The 23,899-nt window shown below is 45.9% G+C and overlaps 2 protein-coding genes across 3 annotated transcripts in view; one reads left to right on the plus strand and one right to left on the minus strand.

Moving 5' to 3' along the window:
• The first annotated feature begins 2,590 nt into the window (after positions 1-2,590).
• Positions 2,591-5,749, plus strand: LOC108236158 (serotonin N-acetyltransferase). 2 transcript variants are annotated; one of them, XM_025006037.2, is made up of 4 exons: positions 2,972-3,009; positions 3,337-3,613; positions 3,781-3,935; positions 4,797-5,749. In XM_025006037.2, exons 2-4 carry the CDS (start codon positions 3,457-3,459, stop codon positions 5,163-5,165), a joined length of 681 nt encoding a protein of 226 aa, XP_024861805.1. In that variant the 5' UTR covers positions 2,972-3,009; positions 3,337-3,456; the 3' UTR covers positions 5,166-5,749. The 2 variants fall into 2 exon arrangements, with proteins under 2 accessions (XP_037834459.1, XP_024861805.1); XM_037978531.1 differs by having other exon boundaries at positions 2,591-3,613.
• Positions 5,750-8,913: 3,164 nt separating this feature from the next.
• The window catches only part of evplb (envoplakin b), a 15,607-nt gene continuing 621 nt past the window's right edge, over positions 8,914-23,899 (minus strand). The window contains exons 2-22 of the mRNA XM_017416589.3: positions 20,832-20,931; positions 20,581-20,735; positions 20,305-20,428; positions 20,088-20,219; positions 19,957-19,998; positions 19,705-19,866; positions 18,550-18,657; positions 18,371-18,466; positions 18,179-18,289; positions 16,680-16,826; positions 16,440-16,594; positions 16,260-16,357; positions 16,001-16,173; positions 15,161-15,339; positions 14,922-15,060; positions 14,634-14,824; positions 14,399-14,549; positions 13,147-13,230; positions 12,913-13,032; positions 12,736-12,828; positions 8,914-12,647 (exon numbers count right to left, since the gene is read on the minus strand). Coding sequence (XP_017272078.1) covers positions 9,183-12,647; positions 12,736-12,828; positions 12,913-13,032; positions 13,147-13,230; positions 14,399-14,549; positions 14,634-14,824; positions 14,922-15,060; positions 15,161-15,339; positions 16,001-16,173; positions 16,260-16,357; positions 16,440-16,594; positions 16,680-16,826; positions 18,179-18,289; positions 18,371-18,466; positions 18,550-18,657; positions 19,705-19,866; positions 19,957-19,998; positions 20,088-20,219; positions 20,305-20,428; positions 20,581-20,735; positions 20,832-20,931 — 6,025 coding nt within the window. The 3' untranslated portion in view covers positions 8,914-9,182. The remainder of the gene's footprint in view (positions 12,648-12,735; positions 12,829-12,912; positions 13,033-13,146; positions 13,231-14,398; positions 14,550-14,633; positions 14,825-14,921; positions 15,061-15,160; positions 15,340-16,000; positions 16,174-16,259; positions 16,358-16,439; positions 16,595-16,679; positions 16,827-18,178; positions 18,290-18,370; positions 18,467-18,549; positions 18,658-19,704; positions 19,867-19,956; positions 19,999-20,087; positions 20,220-20,304; positions 20,429-20,580; positions 20,736-20,831; positions 20,932-23,899) is intronic.

Here is a 23,899-nt window from a genome sequence, read left to right on the forward strand (position 1 = left end):
ACAATTAGTTTTTTCTAACGACCCTAAATGACACAATATAAATAAATTAAATATAAATTAAAAGTGCCGCTCGTTTTTTCCCCAGTAATTAATGTGTTTTAAAGCATATTTGTCAGGTTTCTGCAGGATGTTACTCCTCTAACCAATCTGAAAGCAGCAGGAAGTTGTCTGACCTCCGAGGGCCATGCAGGCCACAGGTACTCCCCAGGTGAAGATCAGGTCACAGATGAGCTTCTCGAGTCCTTTTTTTTCAGCGAGTCTTTTCTCCGAGTAGAAGCAGTCCACACCGGTCCGAGTCCAGGTGAAGTGAGGCGTCAGAACGGCTCTGCTGTCTTCTTTACGTCTGACGTCAGCGCGTGCGTGTGTGCGTATGCGCTGCCCAAGACATCAACCTGAGAGACTGAGACCCTCATCAGCACTAAGACTAAACCAAGAACATTAGAACCAGGCTGTTCTCAGAGGAACCAGGATCCTTTCTTGTTTGGTTTGAAGGAAAAACTTTNATATTGTTAATGTTTCTAATCCAAAAGTCCAAATCATTTCAGTCCATATCAGATCCAGATTATAATCCGGTTCCAGTCAGATGATCCCTGCTGTCCTGCAGCAGATTAGGAGACGCCATCATCAGAAACAGGAACAGAAACAGACCTTACTGATGTTTTTTTAATATTTTATCAGGAATGAAAACAAAATACAGCTGTGAGACTGAAAACTGTGGATGTCAACCTAAACGGGTGGTTTAACCTTCAGTTTTCTCTGCTGTTTCAGAGTGGATTATCGATGTTACAGGTTGTACTTGAATGCACCGTGAGGTCCCTTCACTGTCTGCATGTGTTGCCACAGAAAGTTGTGTAGAATTATTTAAAAAGATCAGAGGCAGAGATGTTTTGATGAAGGTCCTGCTCTGATAATCAAGTCAACATCAGGTGACCTACAGCAGCGGCTGCACCTGTTTCAGGTGTTCACACTGTGTGTTCATGTGTTCATACAGACGTTTTCTGTCAGCTGCTGAGCTCCACAGTCAAACCTCTGTTTTGATGCTTTGTGTCGCTAATGGTCGATTCTCTCGTGGACATCAGCGCACTGACCTGCAGGAACTGCAGCAAGACGCTGGAACGCGTCAAAAGACGTGAAGAAGAAGAGATCAGACCGGGAAAACTAACCTAAATGATGAGAAGAACTGACTCCTGACCACACGTTTTAAAGGACAGAGTGAATTTGTGAGGCTAAATATTTGAAATATGTTTCTTTAGGAATAAAAACCTGATCTGATGAGAAGAATAAACCTGATCCAGGTCCGTTTTGTTGTTTGTTGTGAAAAGCAGCTGGATTTATATAAAGTCTTTAATGTTGAGAGAATCCATCAGGTCATGGTTTTATGCTGTCTTCAAATAAACTTGGAATTCCTGCTCTTTATCTTTCAAAAAGTGGAAGCACAGCAGGACATTTTCAGCTTTAACTGTGATTTTATCTCCCACCAAATTAAATCTAAACTCCTTGTGTTTCGGATGATAAAACTCCTCCTTTTGACCTTTTTCTGTCTCGATGTAAGCAGAAAAGTGTGGGTCATTGAAAGTAATGATACAGACTTGCAGACATATTTTAAAAGTGCACACAATTTAACTTTCTTTTTCCATATAGATGAGGCAACATAATGCTTTCCATACAAATAAAAACATTTTATTTAAGTACCAGCGAGTACATTATAGTCAGTGTGTATTCAGCAGCAGGTGATGATGAAACATGTTTAATATAAAAAGTTGTTACAAAGATTGTGTTGAGAGTGAACAAAGGTCTGAACTGAGGTGGGCCCTAAATAAAACTCTCCTTGGGGCCCCAGCCTGACTTTTGTTGCCACAGGATCAAACTTTCAAAATAAAATGTGCATCAAAGTGTTATCGGGGAAGTTTTCATTGGACACTTTATTTAAGTTTTCATCAAACTCATGTTTAGTAACAGGAGAATCAATTAAATCATATTTAATTATTAAAATGATCTAATCCTTGACCATCAGTGGTTGTGTTGGGTTTTCTTTTATGTCATGGACTTTTTTGACAATGAAGATATGTTGTACTTTAGTGTATTGGGAATTGAGTGATTGTTGGGGCAGACTCTTAAAAACCTGCTTCCTAAAAAACAGAAGTTGTTGAAAATCATCTCTTCCTGGGAGTTCTAGTTCTGGTTCTAAATATTACAAATACTGTATGTATATCCCAGATATGAGAGGTTTTTCTCTTTTTTGACGGCTCCATTTCAACCACTGCTGATGAAAACTGCTACCAAACCACCTACTACAACCCACGAAGCAACAGGGTTCTTAGTGCTTTTATTTTTTTATCCTGGTTACTTTTTGCTGCCAGTAGGTTGGTGCTTTTAGTCAGTTTTTTTATGCAGAGCTTTAACAAGTAATTGGATTAGTACTTTCACTACATGATGGCTGAAAAAGTGAATAAATATAAAAAAGCAACACTAAGAAGTGTTGAGATGGTCATCTTTAGTTTCCTTGTTTTTCTTCTTTTTTTCTAACATTCTCTACATGTTTGTTTCCTCCAGGTAAAGCAAAAGAAACAAAGAAGTGTGTTTGATTTCACTGCACCGAGCATCGACGTGGGACCTCCTGCTGAACTCACGTGACCCCACACAAGCAGCAGAGTTAGTACCTGGATATCTGAAGGCTAAGAAAGGCTGTTTAAACATGTTCACTTTATGTGGCAGACAATAAAAAGATGTGTTTGTCAGCCTAATGTATCACACATTTTCTCTTTGTGGCGTTCCACAGCAGAAGATGCTGCCTGGAGTATCATGTTCAGACTGGATTACCTTCTCTGTGCCCCCTCGGACAGGAAGTGAGTGTGTCAGTTGGGAGATAAAGTGTCTGATGCGACTAGTTACGGGAACAACTTGTGTTAATCCTTTCTCATGTGACTCATAGTAATAATCGGTCCCTAAGAGCAGCAGAGACGCAGAGTCAGTTTAAACCTTCTCTGAGACTCGTCCACGCTCTCTGTGGTAAGTGTCCGCGTGCCTGCAGCTCTGGGGAAGTTATTATGAGGCGATGTTTGTCTTTTCTCCTCATGTTTGAAGGAAATACAATGCTGTGTTCAACGTGAGAGCCTTAATTGTGGTGTTCAACGTTTTGCCACAAAGCTGCTATAAATAGGCAGGGAGTTGTTGTTGGTTTTAGATGTTAATTATCGTCCATTTTGTTGGTTTTAGTGACAACAACCAATCACTGTTAATTGCAGGGCGTACCATAAGGAATTCAAATGCAAATGAGCCTGTAAATCAGAGCGGCTCCATAAATACAGACACAGATCCATCCTGTTCTCCCTGCAGGAGCCCCACAGACGTGGTCCTGCTGAGCCGGGGACGGAAGACGCACCAGGATTGCTTCTTTTTTTTTTTTTTTCCTTTTCTTATTTTTTTTAATTTAGGGGTTAGAGAGAAGAGTTTCGTATGATGTCTATAGTGGGCTCCCAGCCTTTCATCAAACCAATGCAGACTCCACCTTCAGTTTCGCCTGGGATCCAGCGGAGACACACGCTTCCTGCAAGCGAGGTGCGGCCGCTCAACACGCAGGACGCCATCAGCGTCTTCGAAATCGAGAGGGAGGGTAAGTGTGGCAGGTCAGAGGTCAGGCGCTGAGGCAAATCTGCTGATTACAGCTCGAATAAAACATCAACACGAATCCTAGCGGATGCTTGTTCTGCTCAGAGGTGTGTAAAATGAGTGCCAGGTCGTGACTCGTCTTTCTTCTGCTGCTCCTCTTGTCTCCTCCAGCTTTTATCTCGGTGTCAGGCGAGTGTCCCCTGCACCTGGACGAAGTGCGTCACTTCCTCACACTGTGTCCGGAGTTCTCCATGGGCTGGTTCGAGGAGGGCCGGCTGGTGGCTTTCATCATCGGGTCTCTGTGGGACCAGGACAGGCTGACCACGGTGAGACACCAGGCTGTCAATCCATGAAGTCGATTCCATCACTTCTTCTTTCTTTGCTACTCATCCCACAGCTTTGTATTCATCGAAATGTGTGGCTCATCTGGAATCGTGTGCTCTGACTTTTGGTAGCGGTATACTGTATGACATAGATGAAATTTACAAATATATAACCAAAGAAACATCAAAGTTTAAACGGGTCACAAAATCCTGGACCTTATAAAACTAAACTGGCATTTTGATATCTTTCATAGTTTTTACACACTCAAAGTTTGGGACTTTGAAAGATTTTTATACCACTGAAGGTTCATTTTAAAGTGTGATCATGTCACTGAGCTGTCTAAACTTTTCAAAGTCTTCGGCTGTCTCTACTCCCACATACTTTATACTTCTTAAACAGTTTATAGATCAAAATATAGACCATGTCCTCTTTCTCCCGATGTGTCTCTTGCTGCTACAGGACTTAGTTTTCTCTCAGATCCCCTAGGAGAGCGCACATCCAAACTGTCCTTGGCTTCAGCTTTATCGAAACTCAGACTTTTCCCTCGCAAACGCATCAAAACCGACACGTGTGACAATAAAAGACTTCTGCCACTTACGGTTCAGGAGGTTTTTTTCGAACAGCGAGGTTTACTTTCTACTCTGCCTTCCTGTTTGTCTCTCTGTAGTTTGAGAGACACAGGTGTGTGGTTACCATGGTGACCCTAACGAGCCACCGGCAGCAGCTTTAACGTTTCTTTTCATTTTGGTTCTCTTAGAGGACAGCCGATGTACGCTGGAGCTTCGGTCAGTTAAAGCTTGAAAGTTCAAATCCCTCTTTTGTTTTTGTTTGTTTGTTTGTTTGTTTGTTTTCCTCCCACCCAGGATGCGCTGACCCTCCACAAGCCCTGCGGCTCCACCGCCCACATCCACGTCCTGGCCGTCCACCGCACCTTCAGGCAGCAGGGCAAGGGCCCCATCCTGATGTGGCGCTACCTGCAGTACCTGCGCTGCCTGCCCAACGTGCGCCGGGCCGTGCTCATGTGCGAGGACTTCCTCGTCCCCTTCTACCGCAAGTCGGGCTTCAAGGTGCTGGGCCGCTGCGCCATCACCGTGGCCAACCTCACCTTCACCGAGATGTGGTACCCCATCAGCGGCCACGCCTACATGCGCCGCAACAGCGAGGCCATCCGCTTCCCGCAGCATCCCCTGACCCTGCCGCTCGCAAAGACAGATGAGCAGGTCGATGTATGACTTTCGAAACGACACATTCCTCGTTTATCGGACTTTTCTCTCAGATCTCTTTGACCCCGTGTGAAACTTTTTTTTTTTTTGCTCAGTAAACAAGAATGTAATAGCCCATACCGTAAACGTGTTTAATGTGTACCCTTGTGTAAGAAGTGGAAAGTGGTGTGTTGAACTTGCATTTAGACCTCTGGCTGCGCAGTAAGCTGTTTCCCGCTTAACACCTTCCAGTGCTTCCCACACGCCGTGAGCTGACGTCAGCCGTCGTCAGGCTTTAGCCGCTCGGTAACAGCTCGTCCAGCTCCTCTGCGGGGGGGGGGGCTTTAGCTGTGGTAAACATCGGAGGATTTAGAGCTGCTCGTCAGTGAGCCTGCAGAGCCACCGACCCGACTCCGGCCTGCAATTTTCAGTTGGCGAAAGCCAGACTTGGTGAAGTTGTTCCCATGAGTTTGTTTCTGTTGTCGTAACACAATGTCAATAAAATGTTTTATACTGTTTTTGTTTTTAAAGATGGAAAGTTGGCCTCTTGACTTGCTTTTGTTCGATCAAATGCACCACTTTTCTTTTTGCCCAAACTGATCAAATGATAGATTTTTTTTACCTCACCTTCAGCTGCTACAGAACCCAAAAGACCAATATTGTTCTTGTCTGTGTGTTCGTTTCTCTCTACTGTTAGCACAATATCTCAGGACTCACCGGACACTTCCAGAAAGTAATCATTGGACGTACATCTATAACCGTTTAACTTTTGGACAACCCAATTCAAGATGGCCGCCACAGCCAACCAAACTTAGAAAATACAAAAAACGGCTACAAATCAGTCAGTTTTACAGATGTGGAGTGTGGTAGTAGCTGAGACTGATCACCAATTTATAAACACTTGTGTTTAAAACTTTGCCGTTAACAATTAGAATCAACCCTGTTTGTCTGTTAGCAAAATATCTAACTAAGCACTGGACGGACTTCAGTGAAACAGAAAAACACCTATACCGCAAAGAACTTTTACAGATGTTGAGTTCATATTTGATGTGGTAGTAGCTGACAGTCATTCACAATACACACCCCGAGTATCTTCAGGGTTTCACCTAAAATACTACAACTCATATCTCAACATGAGATGATCTTAGTCTCAGAGTCTGGCACCAAAGGCAGCAGGAGACACACATTCCTTCAAGAAAAGCTGCGTCTTTACTTATCTTTTGGAATTTCTAGAACATTTTGTTTGACTGTCAGCTTCATTCGTCTTACACCTCTTGAATGGAGCTTTAAGCCGTGACTCAGGTTTTAATCCATTAATGTGGCACAGCGAGCTGCTCCGGCTCCTCTGAAGGACAAACTTGGACGGACAATGGTCAACTCAAAAAACAAAACAAAAAAAAAACAACTCCAGTATCTGCAAAAGAATAAAAAGGTCAAGGAGTCATAAAGAAGCACAAGAAGAAGTCGGTGGTTAGGTCTGGGTTTTTACATGTCATAAAAACAACAGAGTTCATGTCTGGTTTACATGAGGTATTAAACATTAAACTTTGTGTGACTGTGAAACAGTAAAAGTGCTGCTGAGGGGGTCTTATGATGCGTTCGAGTCTATTTGAATTTGCTGCATTTAGGCGTAATCAGAAATGTTTTTTCATTAATACACTTGGACTTTTGTTTGATTTACCCACCTTTTTTTTTAAACGTTTGCATACACCCATGGGTTATTTGAACCGTTCTTATTCCAAGGTGGAAGGATTTTATAACAGAGCTTCAATGATTAAAAAAAAAAAAAACAAGACTTGGGTGCAGAAGATTGTATTTCTTGTGAATTTTCTCGAAACCACACAGGGTGAAAATTCTACATACCGGCTCAAAAGTATACATACATTTACCTAAATCTTTTAATAAGAGGTGCTGAAGGTTCATGAACGTCTTTGAACTCAACAAAGCCGAGGCTGAGTTAACTGGGTTTGTGTTTTGCTGCTACTAATGTTCGACCAGGCTTAGTGGGAGGCTCATTACAGAAAACTCACTTCCTGTTTTTAACTGTAGGCAATAATATGTTTATTTAAGTAAAATAAAGGGAATTTCTATGTATTTTTGGAACAGATGATATACCATACAGCATGCACAAGATGTTAATGTTTGGACATCTGAACAATTTAGGCGTAGCACCCAGCAAGATGGCGGCTCAGATCTCGTCTAGTGCAGTCAGTGACCATTCCAGAGTATTTCTGTTTCAGTGGTTATTGTCTTGTAATGCTAAAGAATCTGTGAATCCTACTGATTTTCTGATTTCTGGTTCTTTTTTGTGCGCATATAAAGTGACAACAATCTCTTTCCATGACTAAAAAATTGACTCTGCTATATTTATTTCAAAAAGTGAGCACTCAGAATCGAGTTGACTGAATCAGAGTGCTTTAAAAAAAACAAAAAACAGCTAATATGGTGTTGGCACAATAACTGTTTGGCCTAGGAAGCGCTGTCGTCGTCATTCAAGGGAAACAAAAGTACAGATGCTCAATTTAATGGTTTGCTGCTGTGTGCCAATCACAACAACAACCAGGCAAAACAAAAGGGGGGAGTTCACGCTCACATACAGTACGTCACTCAGGAATAATGTTCAGTCCAAGCTAATGTGCCATCTGTGTGCTGAATGAGCTGCTGTTGCACTCCGGGCCATTTACTGGGGAGACGGGCCATCAGTACGCCACTATCAAACAAAGAAACAAAAAAATATGATTTCAGCCGCTGTGTTGTCTGAAAAACAAACGTGTCCAAACCCATCAAAGCTGTGTTCGTCATCTAGCTGATGTGAGGTGACCCATCAGATTAGATCCTTCAATGCCCCTCTGGACGCAGTCTGGGGTCACTTCAGCCTCCAGACAGGCTCACGCGCAATAATCCCACAAAGTCCTTCCAGTCAGCAATAATCTGACAGCCAGACGTCCCAACACGAAGGCTGCACATCCCCACATCAGGGCTCTTTTACACACTTCTTTCACCTCTATCAATAAAATAAACCTCTTTTTTTTAAATGCAGGATTACCAGGAGTGAACTACTTTACTAGAGGTTGTAACGTTTCATGTCAGGCAGTCTGTCCTGTTTAATAAACACGCTACATGCATGTGAGTCATGTTTAATCTGTACCCTTAATCCATTGTTTCTAAGCATATGACTCGCCTTGAGTTTTTTTTTTTCCTTACCTCCAGATAAGTGCTGGTGATGTACGGCTGTATGGAGCGATTTCTTCCTGGAAATGCATCTCGGACGTCCTTCGTATTGACATCAACAACAGGACTGTCTCCGTGAGGCTGAACGGGGTGTTTACAGTGTCAACCGCAGTGGGACGAGGTTCAAGAGGTCGACCATTTACCTTTTTTTCTTTTAGATAGGTTAATGTGCGCTGAGGCTGATTACTGACTGATGTTTCAGCCTTTGCCACAATTATAAGGATGCTGGTGACCATGGAGGACGGATCAAAAAACTAAAAAAATGGTTGTGGAGTCTTGTCTTCGTGGCAAATGACTAAAAAATGAATAAAAATCTGATATTAAGGGATAGTTAGGAACTTCTGAAATGGGGTTTATGTGGAAAAGGCTGCACTATATTGCCAAAAGTATTCACTCGGCTCTCTTCACACACATGAACTTGAGTGACCTCCCATCCATAGGGTCGAATATTCTGGCCCACTCTTCTAGGAAGGCTTTCCCCGGGTGTAGGAGTGCTTACGTGTTTAAATGTATAAAAAATTGTAAATAACGGGGCAAAGAAACATAATGTAAAACCTATGGAGTTTATTTGACACTTGAATAATTCATCTTCACATGGCTAACACAGGAAACAGACAAAAATTACCCCACTTTTTTTTTGTTGTTATTTTTTTTTATACAGCAAACCAAAAAAACGTTATTACGAAAAAGTAGATTAATGGATAATTTTCACCAAAACGTCTTTCTTTCTTTCAAATGTATCTGAAGCTGCTCTTTCTGCTCCCACCTCCCACAGTTTAGTACGTTTTGTAGCCAAACAAACATCTGAACCTGTTCCTAGAAGCGGAAGTTGGAGTAGGACGGAGCGTTGGAGTTAGTGGAGGCCACGGGAAGCAGCAGGAGCCCTGTGGTGGCGTCTTTCCGGCACCGATCCATTGCCTCCTTGTAGGTTATCTTCTCTTTAGTGATCGGGTCAACCAGCGCTTTCGTGTGGGAGGCCTCGTCCTTCAGCTCGTCTGCGGCCGTGCTGTCGATCAGTTTGGCGGCGAGGGCCTCGTCGACGGTTAGGCGCCCGGCTTTATTAGGATCCACCAAGCCACCGGTCAGGTACTGCGCCTCCATGTACCGCTTGGCATTTTCGGGGGTAATGTACCCTTTCTGTGCTGCCTGTCCCACGGCAAGACGCTCTTTTGTCATTGGATCCTCGACTCCCGTGAAGGCCTTCTGGGCGTTCAGCAGCTTGTACATGTGGCCCGAGTCGATCAGGCCGCACTCGGACGCTTTGTGGACGGACAGCTTGTCCTTTTTGCTGAGGTCGACGATCCCCCCCGAGGCTGCTTGGGCCTCCAACAGTTTCAGAGCTGTTTCGGCGTCAATGAGTTTGCGGGTGAGAGCGCTTCTCACAGACATGCGGCTTTCGGTGGTGGTGTCGAAGACGCCGGAGATTGGGAAGTTTTCGTCGCCCGATGAGGTGAGGAGGTTGCTCGAACTGCCACTGAGGCGAGTGTTCAGGCTGTTGTAGGAAGACCTCAGAGGCGAAGGCATGGAGTTCAGGGGAGAGCTCGGGATGGTTATGGCGGGAGATTTCGGCGTTATCGGGGGAATGTACGGCTTCTCTCTTTCCCCTGCGACAAGGAGGGCAAACTCCGAAATGGACATTTTCCCCTCCCTGTAGCGGCTCACGTCGTACTCAGTCAGCCGCCCCTCCTTCAGTGCGTCCTTGACCGAGTACTGCTTCCCGCTTTTCCGGTCCTGCAGAATTGTGGTGTCCCCTTCCCGGCCGGTGGAGGTGATCTCCTCCCAGTCGCACTCCAGCCGTGACAGCTGCAGGTAGTGGTTTCGATCGATCACCCCCTGCACGTAAGCATCGTAGGGAGACAGGTCTTTGCCGGTGTCCGGGTCCAGGATGGTGATCTTCGTGGAGAGGTTCGTTTCTCGGGTGTGAGTTTCAGAATGGTCCTCTTTCTGGATGCCGTTCATCAGCTCGGCGATGAGCGTGTCTCTCTGGTGTATTTTGTCCTTCTCATGCAGGATCTCTCTCTCCAGCCGCTGTATCTCGGAGCTTGTTTTGAGACTTCTCTGGCGTGCCAGCTGGTTCCTCTCGCTCATCAGCTTGGACTGCTGCTGGAAGGTTATGCTAATGTTTTGTCTTTCTGAATCCAGCGACCTGTGCTGTTTGAGGAGGTCCTCCTTCTCTCTTAGCAGAATATCTCTTTGGGAGATGAGAATCGTCTCCTCTTGAGACGTCACAGACTTCGAGGTCTGCAGGTGCTTGATCTGGATGGTAATCTTCTGGTTGCTGTCTTCCTGCACCTGCCGGAGGTTTCTCTCCTGCGCCAGTAACTCTCTGAGACGGTCCCTCTCAGCCTCCACCGCTGGGTCTTTCTCTACACGAACGACTTCTCTGTAAACAACCTTCTCAATCGACTTCTCCCTTTGAAGGATTTCCAGCTTGACGCGGAGGTTTCGGATTTCTCTCTCGAGGCGGCTGATGTTGGTGCTCTCGGTCTCCAAGTCGCCGCGTATGCCGTCGGTGAGTTTTTCCAGCTTAGCGTCCCGCTCCACTTTCAGGACCTCCTCGATGACGATCCTTTCTTCAACGGGCGGCGGCGCGTTCTCCAGCTCGAAAATGCGCGTTTTGATCTGCCTCAGCTCAGATTCCACTTGGATCTTCCTCTGGCGTTCGTCCATCTCGGCCAGGCTTCTCTCCTTTTCCTCGATCCTCACCCTCAGCTGCCTGACCTCCAGCTCCAGCTTCCTACGGGCCTTCATTTCATCGTCCAGGTTCCTGTTTAACTTTTCGTGCTCCTGCATCTGCTTGGGGTCCTTCTGGAGGCGGATCACTTCCTGCGTCACGATCTTCTCCTCTGGCTTCTGCCTCTCGAGGGTAATGTACTGGTTCTGCAGCTCAAAGAGACATTCCTCCACACTGCGGCGTTGGTGAATCTCCTCTCTGACGTTCCTCCGAAGCCTGTCAGCTTCTTTCTCCAGGAGAGGATCGTTCTCGTATATGATAACCTCTTTTGTCACGAGGTTTGTCTCCACTTTAGATTTCTCGGCTTTCAGCTCGTCTCTTTCCTTACGGAGGCGGATTAGCAGCTCTAGGGTCGTGTCGTAGTTGACTTGCAGGCGGGAGACTTGGTTGGACAGCCTTTGTAACTCCCTCGTGACCTCTGGGCTTTTCTCTTCTTTGATCACCTCTTGGGTCACCTCCTTGTACTCCACTTTGGGCTTCTGACTGCGCAGGGTGGTCAGCGTTGTCATCACGGTGCTAATCTCTTTCTCTATGTTGACGCGGTTCCGGCTCGAATCCTTCAGCTCTTTCTTCAGACGGACCAGCTCCACTTCGGTGTCAGGGTCAACTCTGTAGATCTCGTTGACGATCTCCTTGACCTCCACTTTAGGTCTGAGCTCCTCCAGTTCACCGTAGCGTAACTGCAGGGTGGTGAGGTCCTTCAGCAGGATGACGTTCTCGTCCTTCTCCTCTTCCAAGGCCATTTTTAGTCTCTTCGATTCATCGATCATTTCCGGATCTTGCTGTACTTGTTTCACCACCTTGGTGACGACCTTGGGTTCGATGGTGAGGATGACTCTCTCCAGCTCGTTGATCTGGCTCCTTGTGATAAAAATGGTGTCGTGCAGAGACTTGCACCTCAACTCCTCCTCTGAGATATCACCCTGGAACGTCAGGACGGCTTTCAGCATCCCCGGATCTTTTTCCAGCCTGACCACTTCCTTCTTCACAACCTTCTCCCTGATATTTGGCTTCTGCTGCGACAGAACCGTGATCTCTTTTTTCACGTGAATCGTCTCTGAATCTCTTGTCTGGAGCTCGAGTCGAATCCGCTGCATCTCTTCTCTAATCTTAGTCGCCTCTTTATCCAGCTGGGCGTCTCTCTCGTATTCAGTGAACACTTTGGTGATCAGTTTAGGTTCGACTCTGTTCAGCTGCAGTTCGATCGATATGATCCTCTCATTGATCATTTCGATCTCCGACTGCGTTTTCGATCTCCTCAGTTCTTCGTCGTGGATGCGAGTCCTCAGCGACTGGATCTCCATCTCCAGCTTGGGGTCGCGGTAGTACTGCACCACCTCCTTCTCCTCCAACCGCTCCACCCCTCGCCTGCTCTTCAGAGACAGAAACCTCTTACTGAAGGTTTCCAGCTCCTTCTCAGCAACCAGCCGCCTGTTCACTTCCTCGTTCAGTTCCTTTTTCAGACTGTCAGAAGCCTCCAGGTCCTTCTGTTGGCTCTGAAGCTGAAGCTGCTGACTGACAACGACCTGACTGACTTTCTCTTTATTCTGCACACAAATAAAAGAGAAGACAGCATATGAGTCGGTGTATAAAGCACTGACAATGATTAACAGTTTTAAAGTGAGGTCCTCCTACCCTCGCCATGATGTTTTTGGCCGTCCCTAGCTGACTGAGTCGCTGGTTGTTTTCAGCAGACACCACAGAGAAGTGGTTCAGTATGTCTTTCTCCTGTAGCAGAGGAGGAACCCAAAATTAGTTTTAAACACTGGAAACGACCAAAGAAACTTTCAGCACTTCCGACTGACACCGCACCATTTTCTGAACCTCCTTAGCCAGAGGTGGCGTTTTAACCGGCGTCTCATCGTCGTCGTCGTCTTCTTCATCCCCGTAGTTCAGAGCCTCCTGGTAAATGTTTGACTTAATCTCGTACTCCTGAAACAAAATACAGTTATGTAGCAGCTAGAAGGAGACACTAGAGCTAAAGTAAATACACGTTTTCATAGAAGCTGTTAAACATAAACACAAGCTCGTGTTGTCTGAACTCACATTTAAAACGCTCTGCAGATCTTTGGACAGGTCCTTAACTTGGTCTAAACCCGCGGACTTCTTCTGGATGTCCTCCACCACTCTCTAAACAAGAACAATGTTTAAAGGAGCAGAACTCACGGGAGAAACGGTGTCACAGCGGGCTGCAAGCGTATTCAACTCCTTTATTATTTCCATTTTGTCGCCTTACGACCTGAGATATACGGATGCTGTTAGAGAGGACGTGGAGGAAGTCGGACAGAGGACAGAGGACGCAGAGGACAGAGTTAGATGGAAGAGAACGACCCGCTGTGGCGACCCCTGAAAAGGGAACAGCCGAAAGAAAACAACGACCTGAAGCTTGAACAGATTTTCAGTTTGATTTTAAGTAATGAACCTTCACAGAATACTTCAGATTGAAGTATTCACCTACAATACTTTGACTCCTCAAATATCATAAAAGTATTTCAATAAGAGCCACCTGTTGGCTCTAAGTGTCAGATCATCCCAGTATGAATACACCTGTTCTGATAGGCTCCAGAATCAGCACCTGTCAGTAGTAAGGGCTAAAACCACACAACACAGGCATGAAGAAACTCTGTTGTGGAAAAGTACAGATCAGGGTTGGGTTATAAGAGAGTCGTCCGCCAAACCTCCCAGAGCGAGCAGGGGGAGCGTTAGAGAAGGAACCAGGAGGCCAACGATCACCCTGAAGGAGCTGAGCGGCTCCTCTGCAGAGGCCGGAGGATCGGTCAGCAGGACCACTGCAAGCTGCACAGAGCTGGGCTGCATGGAGGAGTGGCCCCAACATTTGGAGTTCGCCAAAAGACATCAGACTCCCCAAACATGTGGAAGAAGGTGCTGCGTCTAACGAGACTAAAGCTGAACCCCCACAGTGAGGCACGGTGGTGGCAGCATCATGCTGCGGGGATGTTTTTTTTTTCCTTAGCAGGGACTGGGGAACTGGTCAGAGTTGAAGGAAAGATGGATCGATTAAAAGACGTGAGCCTCTATCCCAGTTTCAAATCTCAGGAATAAATTAGTCTCATTTCTTGTTTGTTTCACAATAAAACAATATTAAGCAATTTTAATGTAAATTAGAAACTACAACCCTCAAAACAATTTCTTTTAAGTTCCAGGGTCAAAAGCAACGAAACAGAAGGCATACAGGAGGGCGAATACTTTTGCAGGCCACTGTAAATATCGAGCTCACGTGTTTTCGTGTAGATTTTGAACAGTTTAAAGTTGGCGACTGACAATAAAATCCATTTACCATCTGAGATTTCTCCTTGGCTGTTATTTCTGCCAGATCATCAGTAGGTTCCACCGCGTTGTTTGGCAAATTGACCAGGAAGAAATCCAGTGACTGCACGGCACTTTCAAATTCTTTCACTTTATTGCTTCCTTTCTTTAGAAGAGCCAGCCTGAAGCAAAACGTATGAAAACCATAAGTGATAAAACAGACGTTCATGACTGTAAAGGCTGGTGGGGTTCCTTTTCGCCCTCACCTCTCTTGGATCTGATTGTTGATGCTCGTGTAACGGTTCTTCAGGTGTTTCACCTCGCTGTCCTGCCGCCGGATGTCCGGACAGAACTCCGAGTGCTGCTGCAGAGAGCCGTTCGCCTGCTTCACCAGATCCAGATCTTTGCCTAAACTATTCAGCTCGTCTTTTTTGGAGAGAGCCTCCTTTTGCATCGCCTGTTTGACGACAATAATCGAAAAAGGTTAGAAAAAAAAAAGAAAAGGGGACGGAAAACCACATTTTGGCCCCTTTAGGCCACCTGGTGTTCTGCACCTGTAGGTTGTGGGTGCGACTCTGAAGAGCGTTTTCTTCATTAAGGATCACGCCATCTTTGGTAAGTTTGTCCTCGAACCCCGAGAGAACACTGTCGACCTTTTTTATCTGCTTCTCCAGGAACATGGAGGCTATCGCTCTGAAAGGAGACAAAGAGTGAACAAAACGAACACACCACAAAGGCCGGGCGCTTATATCCGAGGTTCTGTTTTTCTTATTTAGCGAGCAAAAGGGTTTACTTTTTGTTATAAAGATCGATAAGCGTGTAGATGTTGTGGATCTTGTTGTCGGCAGCGTTGAGTTTAAGCGCCACGGTGGACGCCGTGGGACCCAGCGGCTTCTTGGCCAGAATGGGATCCATCTCTCTTTGGATGGCGGACTGCTCAGACTGCAGCTTCTTGACCGTCAGAGCAGATTTCTGCGGGACAGGAACAGCGTTTCAAAACCAGGAACATTTCTGAAGGAGCATGGAAAGGTTCCAACGCAGCTGATCTGTAAACCTTTATTTTGAAACCTTTTCCTGTTCGCACTGGGATTTCCTGAACCGCTACATTCTGCATAAGCTTCGATTCAGTACACCTCAGTCTAAAAATGCTTATAGCGACACAAGTCCTCAAATTATACAGGATTTACAGGGGCAGCCATGATGGAATTGTAGAAGAGGAAACAATCCAGTGACTTAAAATCTGCTGAGTCACTGGTTGTCGTGGCGAGGCCCGCCTTTTCTGGGGAGCAGAGCGTAGTACTCTTCGTCAAACAGGAACACAAACTAAAAAAGTTAGTTTTTATTAATTTTTACATAAATTAATTCAACTATTTGGTGAAACATGCATGTGCTGCAGCACTCTCCGCACCCGTGCTTCACCAAAATCAGATTTTTTTCTACGTGGAAACCTTTCGTCTATGTTGTACAACCTACTCCTGCCGCAGAAATCTTAGCGTTGTGCTTTTTGTGTTGGTTTTTCTCAGCACTTGGAGGAGGAGCAAATCAAAAATCGTGGCAGACATGGAAAAAAAAATAAAATAAAGGTAAATAGAAGAAAAGATGCTTCAGTGCTGCTGTTTGGTCGGATGTTCACCTCGTGGTCCTGCTGTCTGGTCTCCAGGTCTTGTATGGGGTTGCGGGTGTCCAGCGGCGTTCTCAGCCTGTTCAGGACTTCTTTTTCGCTCCGGTCCAAAGCCTTGTTGATCCGGTCTATGTCACTGAGGAAATCTGCAGCTTTGGTGTCTTCTGGAGAGCTTTGAATAGCGGCTGGTCAGGAACAAAAAGAAGAAAACACGTCCACGGTGAGGGGTCTGATACTGAGAGGACAATCTGAAAATGTGTTTTTGTCTCACCTGCCCTCTGAGGCTGGACCACCTCCTCCACAGGGGGCTTCAAGACGTTCATCAGTTCCGATCTACGCTTCTTCACGTCTGCCAGCTTTTTGTCCAGGCTGAAGCAGGTGAATTAGGAGTCAGAGTTAGGGTTTTGTCTTCAAATTAATCACAAACAGCAGAGGGGTTTACGCTGTGTACCTGTTGACCGTCTCCAGGGCCTCAGCATCTGGTGGTGGGATCTCAAAACAAACCCCGGGGAGGGTTCTGATCTGCCCGCTACTGTCCTCGACCTGCCACTTCTTATCGTCACAGATGGACTTCAGGTTCAGCGTCTCGTCTCGTTCCACTGCATCCTGCGACAGGGAGAGGGCGGCGGACTGAGTGAGCGCGGGAACACCTCCCGGAGCCGGCTGTCACCTCGGCGAGGCAGCGTCTCACCTCTCCCTCCAGCCAGTCACACACGGACACCACCTTGGTGGGCTTGGTGGGCTGGGTGCGGCGCAGCTTCAGGGGCGCCACGTTGCTGCTGAGCTCCCTGAGGGCGTCCAGGCGCTGCTCGTTCCTTTTCACGGCCGGCTCGTCTCCCTTTCCATCAATAAGAAATGAAAAGTTAGAGGAAAGAACCTAGACTTACTAATTATTGTTATTATCGGCGCCGATGAAGACAGGGAGGGATTAAAAACAAGGTAAAAGTGACGACTTTACCAATTTACCAACTCTGATGTATGAGCTGTGCAAAAAGTACGAAGACAGGCAGGATCAAAGGAAACGTTAAAGCTACTGCAAGGCTCATTATGGTCACCGTGGTAACCACGCACCTGGGTTTCTCGCTCCCTGGCTGCCAAGTTAATGAGAAGCGGACAGAAACAGACTAACTATGCCTCAAATAAGCAAAAACTATAAGTCTGATTTTTAAAATTCTTGAATCGTGAGCTGCAGAAGACTCTGAAGGTCACAGATGTGAATTTATATGTTTATAAAGTGTTTTATTTATAACAGGGGTGTCAAACCCAGTGACGCAAGGGGGCCAAAATGAAGAATTTCCTAGCCAAGGGCCAATCACGATCAATATTTGTTAAAAATTACATAAATTAACCTTGGTTTTAGATGTATTATGTCAAATCATTCATATAGAAATATCAATTACCTTCTCCCAGTTACAGATTATACAGAATTTAGAGCAAACAAACTTTAATGAACACAGACAACTAGATCAAACTTCAAAAAGCACATCGTTAGCAGCCATTTCTTACGCCTCACTCAGCTTTTAAATGAATTTTTTAACATTAAAACAGACAAAAACCTGATCATACAGAAATTAAAACTATAAATTGTTGGCTTTTAAGTTCCTGTCAAGAGAAAACTTCACTAATTAAGCTCAGTTTTTTTTAAGCAAAATAAGAATCAGAGACTCGATCTGTCCCAGACTAGAGGGCCGGACCTGATGACATCTAAACGTTATCTTGGGGGCCGGATGAAATGTTACAGAGGGCCAGATCTGGCCCGCGGGCCTTGAGTTTGACACGTGTGAATTAGAAGATATGACAGCTTAAATGACCCTTCATTTCCAGTGTGTTGACGTTTGGCTGTGCCATCTCTGCATTTCAAGGGGATTTGATAAAGAAACTTAAATTCAATGGAAGTGAGAGACACACTGGGTGGAAGAAGACAAAAATACCCACGTTCTGCACAATGACATGCAGGACCAAAAATCTGAATAGAAAAGCATTAAGGGTGTTTTAGTGCTTCTGCATGGAAGTAGATTTAATAAGTCAGCCATGAAGATATCAAAACAGCAAGGCTTAAACTCGTCAAACTGGACACAGTCACGTCTATCAGACTGGCTTTCTTTTTGTTTCACTTCTTTGTTTTGTCGAGTGTGAGCTGAATTTAAAACCTTTCCTTTAAATTGTAAACTGCCTGTTAATGTCTCGTACCTCCAGTGCTATCAGGACCTCCGGGTTGCTCTTGTTGTTCAGCAGCTTGGGATCCACATTGGAAGCGAGTCGCTCCAAAGACTCGGACAGAGTCTCTGCATCCAGCTGGAACTACAAAAACAAAAGAGACGCTTCTTTATTTGCTTCAGCAGATTTAGGATCTTGCCGTGGACCGTTCTGTTAGGGCTTCACCTTCTTGTACGTGTCGATGTTGGTCAGGTGGGCTTCCTGCGACAGACACAGGTTAAGGAAGGCTTGCCACTCCCCCTGTACAGTGTCTCTGTGTATCTGGTGGAAAAACAAACAAACAAAAAAAACGTCACTTTCTTTAAAACACTGTACAAACACGAGCCCAATCTCTGACGCCTTACCTCGATGGTCGCGCTGCCAGGGTGTTTGGCTTTAATCAGACGTTCTCCTTCCTCCTGGAGCTGGTTGACCTCACGCTCATGCGCGAGCAGTCCGTTCGTTTTGAATTTCTGTACATAAACACATACGAGCGCGGCGCATTTGTCAGAGATGAACAGTTCTCTCTAATCAGACAGTATGAGGGTTATTGTTGGTCTCCTACCAGTGGGACTTTGGCCCAAACCATCTCATCTGGCTCCTTCTGATGCAAAGGAGCAGAGACTCTAAGCTTCTCCCAAATAGCGGAACTCCTCACCTTCTCCCTGAAGGAGACTCATTAGAGGCTTCAGTCTCATACTCACAGCTTCATAACCACAGGTGAAGCTTGGAGCGTTGATCAGGTGATAAACTGACCGCTTTGTCTTTCAGGTTGTCCCTCAATACGACGTCTGCGTCACTGCAGACACCGTCCCAATCAGCCCGTTAGTCCCCCCCCACCCAAAACATTTAAACTCCTTCATTTGGGGCTCGATGCACCCTTTTCTGACAGGGGAGCAGATTTAAGTTTCTGCGACCATAAACAGATGGTACCATGTTGTTTTATTCTCCAAAAGTGTTGGGTAAATGTTCCACTTTCTTTCTTTTTCACTGTACATGAAAAGTAAATATGTAGAAAGAGTTAAAATTTAAAAAAAAGGTGAGAGTTTTGAATTAAACAGCATTAACGCCTGAAGGTTTAAAGACAACGAGTCGTTTTACTTTCACTTATTTAGAGCAAAACATTCTTCAGTCGTTTCACATCACTGCAGTGAACTAACGCTCAGAAACCTCACAGAAAACTGAACAACCACAGTAAGCCCAGATCAGCTTTTTTGACACCGGACTAGAATCCAGGTTTCTTACATTTTGGATGCCTTTTGCATCCGACTGAACTAAAGAACTGGAATGACCCGACAGTGACGGAGTTGGGGCATGATCACGGGCTGCCATACCTTCTGATGCGTCAATAGTTTAATATTTTGGAGGCTGGACAAAATCAGCTCATGATCACTGTGGCTGTACAATGATGAGCACCGTAAGAGCATCTATATGAGGTTAAAACATCCAGATCTGATCAAACCCGATATGATTATAAAAGACCTCAGGAGAATCTTTATTAAGCCACTATGACTTCTCACCTCATACTCCATGCGGACGCCCGAGGGGTCGGCCATCAGGTCGCTCCAGTCTCTCTGGAGGATCCGCTCCTGCTGGCCTGACAGGTAGACCAGCTCCTTGCTGCAGCTCTGCATGTACTCGTACAAAGAGGCCAGGTTGTTGCGTCTGCGCTGGGAGCTTTCCTGAAAAAAGGAAAAAACACCCATAAACACGCAGGCAGCCTTTAGAGCACAGAGCAAACAAAGGGGATGAAAAGGAAGAACAAAACTCACAAAAAGTTCTGCATATTTCTCCTTGAGGGCATCGTACTCTTCCTGAAAGAAAGCAGGATGAAGAGACCGGTAAGAGCTCATAGCTGGGAGGTAATGTGGAGTCTACACACACACATACACTGTGGTGTTACCGTCGACGCTGTGGTGCTGGGCTGCAGCTGCCGGCTGTAGGCCTCGATCTCCTGGTGCAGAATGTTGTGCTCTGCGATCTGTTTCTCTGCGTCAGACAGTTTGGGTCCGTACGCCGGGGACTTTAACTTGTTCTGCGGGTCACAACATCACACAACACAGGGCTGTTTAAGCTTTCAGCTGATCAGAAGCTCGTGGACACGCTGCGGTTCCACTGACCAGTTTCTCTCGGAGCAGAGGGCCCCAGTCGATCTTCTGCGTGACGTCCAGGTCTTGGACCTGGTCATAAAGATCCCTGAAGACGGCGCAGTCCTTCACCCAGCGATCGTGCAGGTTGGTCACGCTGAAAGTAGAAATACACAAGCTTCCTTTAACTGCGACGCGGAGGAATGTGGACGGGATGGTGTGTGGTGACAGACAACCAAAGCTATGTGACGGTTCAGGTTTGAGGCGACGGCAGCCTTTAATTTGTCTGACACTCCAAAGTAAACATACTCTTGCTCTATCTCTCCAGCCTGCGGATGCTTCAGCTTCTTGGCTTTGGACACGTCCATGAACAGGTCCTTCAGCAGCTCCTCGGCCTGGCCCAGGTTGTCTGCTGCCTCCTTCTGGTGGATGAGCTGCTTCTTGTTGGCATTGTTTGCCTTGTCCTGCACAGGAGTCCCAGAAACAACATCACATTGCTCTTCCAGCTCAAAATGAAAAGCTGCACAGTCATTCGTTTTGTGCTCTGAAAGCCTTCTCACCGAATTCAGCAGCTCCTCAGCTCGCAGGATGTTCTTCTCCACCTGATCGGCTCTCTTCTGCATACGGCTGATCACCAAGGCCAGTTCACCGACCTGGGTCCTGAGGAGAAAACAGATCGGGTCACGTTTCTTAGTGCGCATGAGGTTAAATCACTGTGGGGGAAAAAAAATAGTGAAAGAGTGAAAGTTGAAGTGAGACTGGTGTTTTTCTTTCTAAACTTTCTCTTCCCGGAGAATGATCGGGAGGCATGTTGTTGTAACAGATGCAGTTTGTTGTTTAACCTCGTCTCGCTGAAATATGCCAAGCTTTCCCCAAGAAAACACGTCATCTGGATGGCAGCAGATGTTGTTTTAAAACCTGTGTTTGCTTTTCTGCATTGATAGTGACTTTCCTCATGTGTAAGCTGCCCACGCCGTAGGCACTAATGCACCCCCATACCATCAGAGAGGCAGGGTTTTGAACTGAGTGCTGATAACAGGCTGGATGTTCCCTCTTTAGTATGGAGGACATGATTTCCATGGTTTCCAAAGAGAATTTCAAATTTGATTTCAATTTCGATCCACTTTGTCTAAGTCCATATTAATGATCTTTGGTCCAGAGGAGACAGCAGAGTCTCTGGATGGAGCTCAGTCTTCTTCTCTGCCTGATAGAGCTTTAAGCAGCATCAGCGGATGGTCCAGTGAACTGAGTTTACAGACAGTGATGTGTGGAAGTGTTCCTGAGTCCATCAGTGATGAACAGAACAGAACCAGACCTGGTTTTAATGCAGGGGCCCCTGAGGGCCCCAAGATCACAGACATCCAGTATTAACTTTCAGTTTTGATTTTTGAGCTCAGAGATTTCTCAGATTCTTGAAATCGTTTAATATTATGCAGATGATGAAATATTCAAAGTCTTCCCAATTCTCCAGTGAAGAACATTATTCTGAAATTGTTCTCATTATCTTATTATTCTGTTTTCAGGATTGGAGTTGTATTAATTAAAAGACGCGACTGACTGACTGACAGACAAAAGAAGCTTCCTTCATCTGATCAGCGCACCTCTCAGCTCTTAAAAAACACACACACACACACACTTCCAGCAGACCTGTTTGGGCGCTCCGGCTGTTTGTTCTGCGAGTTCTGCGCCACTAAAACGCGAGAGCCAACTATTTATGGTGACCACACCCGGATTAAGAGCCGGGGGACACATTGTGGGACGGAGGGGCGTGTCCCCCCCTTGTCCCCTCCTCGTTAGCAGTAAGGAATGTGTGTGTGTGTGTGTGTGTGTGACACAGACATTCCTGCAGATACTACACACACACTGCACCTCACTGCCCAAATAAAACGGGGGGGGGAAGAGGTTATGACAGGTGTGGTTAGAGATAATGGTTGCTTGGAGTCGGAGTTTCTGAAGGGACTTCTTTCATCACTCCCACTGAAAGAATGTGACTCCGAGCAGTCAGGAGGTTGGGGACCAACATTTTGCTCCGGTGTAATTGTTTTGCATCTTTAACATCCTGTAATTACATTCAGTTAATGTTTTAACAGGTTTAACTACTATGATATAACTGCAATACTTACTTTGAAGTCCCCCCCCCACCCTCGCCAATAACATATTTTGCATAATTATACTCTGTAGGAACATTACAGATTTGTTTAAAGTGGGTTTCTGTGGCGTTGTTACGATCAGTCAGTATCTTACCTGCGGCAGACAACAGTCTGCGTTAGCTCCGTTTGAAGAATCAGGGGAAAATTCTCATCTAGGTTAAGCCAACAGCTAATTAAACTACTTGGGAGCAGATTTTCGCCACCTTAAACAAACGTTAAAAGTTCTGCAGCAGCTCGAGCGAAAGCTATGCCGAGGATTTCAGCGCGGCATGCAGTTACGCTGACGTGGTACGACTGACACGTTTCATGTTCCGCCATGTGTCCCGGATTGTAACGGACCACAGGCCGTGACCTAAAACAGTCACCTGAAGTTCATCGTTATTAACGCTCATGTAAACAAATACACGATGTTCTGTTGCATCAAGATAAAACGTCTGAGTTGTTTTTACTTGGCCAAAATGTGCTCCGATTCAGCTGATTAGCTGTTAATTTAACTCCATCGAGAATTTCTCTGATCGTCTGCTGCAGGTAAGATACTGACTGTGCATAACCCCTCCACAGAACATCACTCCAAAAAGTCTGAACGATCACCTTACTTATTAAAGGCCCAGCCATCCTCGAAGGAGCGCATGTCACCTGCCAGAGTTTTACACTGAGATCATCAGATGTTGAGAAAGGACAGAGTTGTAGCCGTTTTGGTCAAACCTTGAAAACAACGTGACGCACGATCTCGTGCGCTAGTCTGAGTTCTTTAGTATGACCTGTTAGTGCTCGGAGTATGTGTTGTGAATGACTCTCAGCTACTACCACGCAGAATCTTACCTCAATATTTGCAAAACTGACTGAGTTTGGACATTTTTTGGTGTTTTGCAGAGATTTTGAATCAGTTGTAGATGTGCACCCAGTGATTACTTTCTGAAAGTGCCATTGAAACCCATCCAGGTTCATTAGATATTTTGCTAACAAACAGACAGAGTCGAGGTTGGGGATGAGTCCCACCCAGGTTTAGCTCAGTATCTGTAAAATTCATCGACTTCTAGTCCTTTTTGTGTTTGCCCTGAATCTTGACTTGAGCTGACTCAAGAGTTAATCAGTTGGAGACGTTCATCCAATGATTTCTTACCGACTTACTTGCGTTCACTTTTTTTTTGTGCGTGTGTTTCACTTGATATTTGCACCTTGGGGCCTTTTAAGAGTCTCGTTTCAACGGCGCACTGTTAGGCTGCAGCCGTGAGTCAATGGTTTACTCCCCAGCCTCATTAAGACAAACAGAAGCGGCATGAAGTCGACGGGGCACCGCCACTCCTTGGCTTTCACGGACCACACCCCTCTCCACGAAACTCCAGCGACGCTCAGAGGTATGCGTCCCCGCCGGGTGACAGGTAGCACGGAGTGGAAACACACACCGGCTTGGAGCGGCGCTGACAGAGTCCATGCATGGGCAGAAGTCAGCACCCCCCCCCCCCCCCCCCCCCCCC

The sequence above is a fragment of the Kryptolebias marmoratus genome, linkage group LG12, assembly GCF_001649575.2.
Source record: "Kryptolebias marmoratus isolate JLee-2015 linkage group LG12, ASM164957v2, whole genome shotgun sequence".
Lineage (NCBI taxonomy): Eukaryota > Metazoa > Chordata > Actinopteri > Cyprinodontiformes > Rivulidae > Kryptolebias > Kryptolebias marmoratus.